Source organism: Phalaenopsis equestris, unplaced genomic scaffold, assembly GCF_001263595.1.
Source record: "Phalaenopsis equestris unplaced genomic scaffold, ASM126359v1 Scaffold000047, whole genome shotgun sequence".
NCBI classification, from domain to species: Eukaryota; Viridiplantae; Streptophyta; class Magnoliopsida; order Asparagales; family Orchidaceae; genus Phalaenopsis; species Phalaenopsis equestris.
Window position 1 is genome coordinate 251,964 of NW_018164489.1, and position 3,011 is coordinate 254,974.

Consider the following 3,011-nt stretch of genomic DNA (forward strand, 5'->3'; position numbering starts at 1 on the left):
TTCAGCTATTACTGAATCCCGCAAATTTCTGTTCCAGAGTTTCCAATAGGATTTATTGAATCCTAGATTCAAGGCAAAATGGAGAAAAATAGGATTTCAGAACCTGTAGCCTATAGGAATTTAAAATTTTATTTTTAAATTCCTATTTTAACAGAAATATATGCGCAAAAAGTTCATAGAGTTTGTGGCCGTGCTTACAAAAGTTATTCCAACTTGAACAGATTGGAGGAGGTCATGCAGAAACTCGATGAAGTTTCAGCTAAGGTCGATACTTTCCTTTGTCTTCCAAAAATTACCAAGCAAGAGTAACAGTTTTGCGACGATTGAGCAAGCAGATCCTTCCCTAGATTTGTTGTCATTGGTCGAGGTAAGGAAATGTATTGCTTAGACTGAAAGGAAAATTTTATGAGATGGTGGTGAGAATTGCAATGCTCTATGACCCTGAAATTTGGCCTTTAAAAGATAAGCAGAAAACTAAGTGTTGCAGAGATGAGAATGATTAGGTGGACGAGTGGCTTTACACTTAAAGAAAAAAAATGTGAAATAAATATATCCGTGATAGAGTTAGTGTAGCTCCAGTGACGGACAGAATTAGAGAGAGTCGTCTTAGATGGTTTGGTCACATTAAACGTCTACCATCAGATGATCTGATTAGCAGAGTAGATGTTTTAAATTCGACTTGTGTTAAGAAAGACAAAGGTAGACCTAAGAAGCCATGGGCATATTGTATAAAAAATTATCTAAATTTATTAGAATTAATGAAAATATGACACTAAATTGGACGCAATAGAGAAAAAGGTTTCATGCACCTGACCCCACTTAGTGGGATAAAGGTTTTGTTGTTGTTGTTTGTTGTTGGTCGAGACAAGGAAAAAGAGTATTTTTTAGAAGAGGAGTTCATCCTCAGAGTAGAACAGATCGCTAGCGAGTGAAGTTAGCTGACGTTGCGTTAATTCCAACAAAAAAAAAATTAGGTAGGGTTATTATAGTTTTATTATTTAAAATGTTATAAATAATAGCCACGGGAAATTTTTCAATTCAAATGCTAATATTACTTGATCAAACTTAAATTTCTAATATAGTGTTTTCTAATTTTGCATTTAAAGAGCTGCTCTGAAAGGTGAAGCCCCCTTGAACAAGCCCAAAATCACCTCACGGGCATCACGCCATGAGCAGCCCTAGCTACAGACGACAACACTCACGCCAAGTTGTGCAACTATTCTATACAAAAAAGAAAAAAAAAAAAAAAACTACACAGCCCTAGCCGCGGATGAAAAACAAACGACACTTGTATGCCTTCTTGCACGGCTATAGACAGCCAAAGGCACATGAAATCACCACACACGGATGAAGCCACCTGCGGGATTATTCATGGGCGGGGCCAAACTGATTTGGCCAAGGCAAACACTGCCACTTAAGTGAAAGAAGTGATGACACGGGTAATTATTATGGGATAGGGTTTCAGATTTAGGCATTAGGAGACTGAGATTGGGCTCACATGCAAAAAGCCAATATCAGTATCAGTATCAGTATCATCTCAATCAGAATAAGGAACAGTTGAAACAGGAAATAGCTTGGCTTTGGTGCATTGAATATTGCCAGTGACAGACACTCTCTACTAGTGAGTTTTATGCACCACAGTCACCACAAAGGCAGAATAAAATTTTAAGGGAACGCGAGGCTCCAAAACAGATTGAGCAAAAAATAACATTTAAGAAATTCAAAATTATGACTGCACTAAATTTAATGCCACTAGTAGCTTTAAAAAGAAATAAATGCATAAGAGAGATTGGCAAAGTAAAGTAGAAAGAGTTTAATAATGTAGTTAATAATACAATTTTTTAAGATTATATTTACATTCTGAAGAGAATAACCAGCAATCTAACAATTCTACTAAAGTACATTTTTACATTTTGATAAAATAATGCCTTTCCAATACCTGAATTGGAACTTTTACAAGCTTAATAAAGTTGTCAAGTCGACCTATTTTAGAATCGACAGCTTGTTGTCGTTTATTTTTCCAGCGCTCGATGTTGGACTCATTTGTAAAGATAACCTGCAGAAAAATATAAACATGTTGTGGAGGTGAATTTTAAAATAGATGCGAACACTTAAAACTATTATGAAGGCCACCATGAGCAAAATTAAACAACCAGTTTATGTCCTCCATTGTAGAGCTCTTGCAGCTTCTCTGGAATGGATGGATACATAATAGACCACGCATCTGCACCAATTCTGCAAGGTTGCATACTATAGTAAATATATGACCAAGTATCGAAACCAGTTTTAATTTCACTCTCAATAGCATTTCTTTTTAAATATACTAAAGGGCATTTACGACTTTATGCCCCATTTACATATCAAAATAGTTAATACAAAATATAGAAATTTAAAAAATACCTTGAATAATTTGTATGGTCCCAAAAATAAGATATAAAATTCTTAAGACTTTTTACTGTTCAGCAAATTTTGACTATTACAGTGTCAATGTCATCAGAGGGACTCCGAGTACTCCCCCAAAAGCACGGGTAAGGGCAAAGGGTAGTGAGTTGGCAGCACCACACTCCTAATTATGCATCATTAACTAAGGAACCAACTATGTGAGAGACTTAACAGTTTTATTTTTATTTAGAAGCATGCACAATCAAAATTGAGATACCTTTATCACAGTAAATATAATAAAATATTTGGGAACTTTAAAAAAACGACATATAAAACTTGAAAGCTATCTTGTATGCATTGCCATTAATATTTGTAGCAACCCGGAATTGATTGACGACTAAGCTACAACTTTCCAAATAAACTTGTAGTAAATCACTCAATATTCAGTCTGGTCCACTCAAATCACCTTCCTTGAAAGCCCGAGCTTTCCGGGACTTGTTTGTCTGGTTTTGATATTTAGCATTTTGTTTAATAATTTTTGTCCTCACCTGCTTATGTAAGGCCTGAACCACTCAGAATCTAACCTCTGCATTTGCTCAGTAGCAAAAAGTATCGACATTAACTCAAAT

General features: G+C 35.4%; 1 protein-coding gene across 2 annotated transcripts in view; it reads right to left on the reverse strand.

Moving 5' to 3' along the window:
- Positions 1-3,011, reverse strand: part of LOC110019085 (polynucleotide 3'-phosphatase ZDP) — an 84,103-nt gene that overhangs the window by 10,598 nt on the left and 70,494 nt on the right. For both annotated transcript variants that reach the window (XM_020716635.1, XM_020716637.1), the window contains exons 7-8: positions 2,154-2,235; positions 1,940-2,056 (exon numbers count right to left, since the gene is read on the reverse strand). In XM_020716635.1, coding sequence (XP_020572294.1) covers positions 1,940-2,056; positions 2,154-2,235 — 199 coding nt within the window. The remainder of the gene's footprint in view (positions 1-1,939; positions 2,057-2,153; positions 2,236-3,011) is intronic.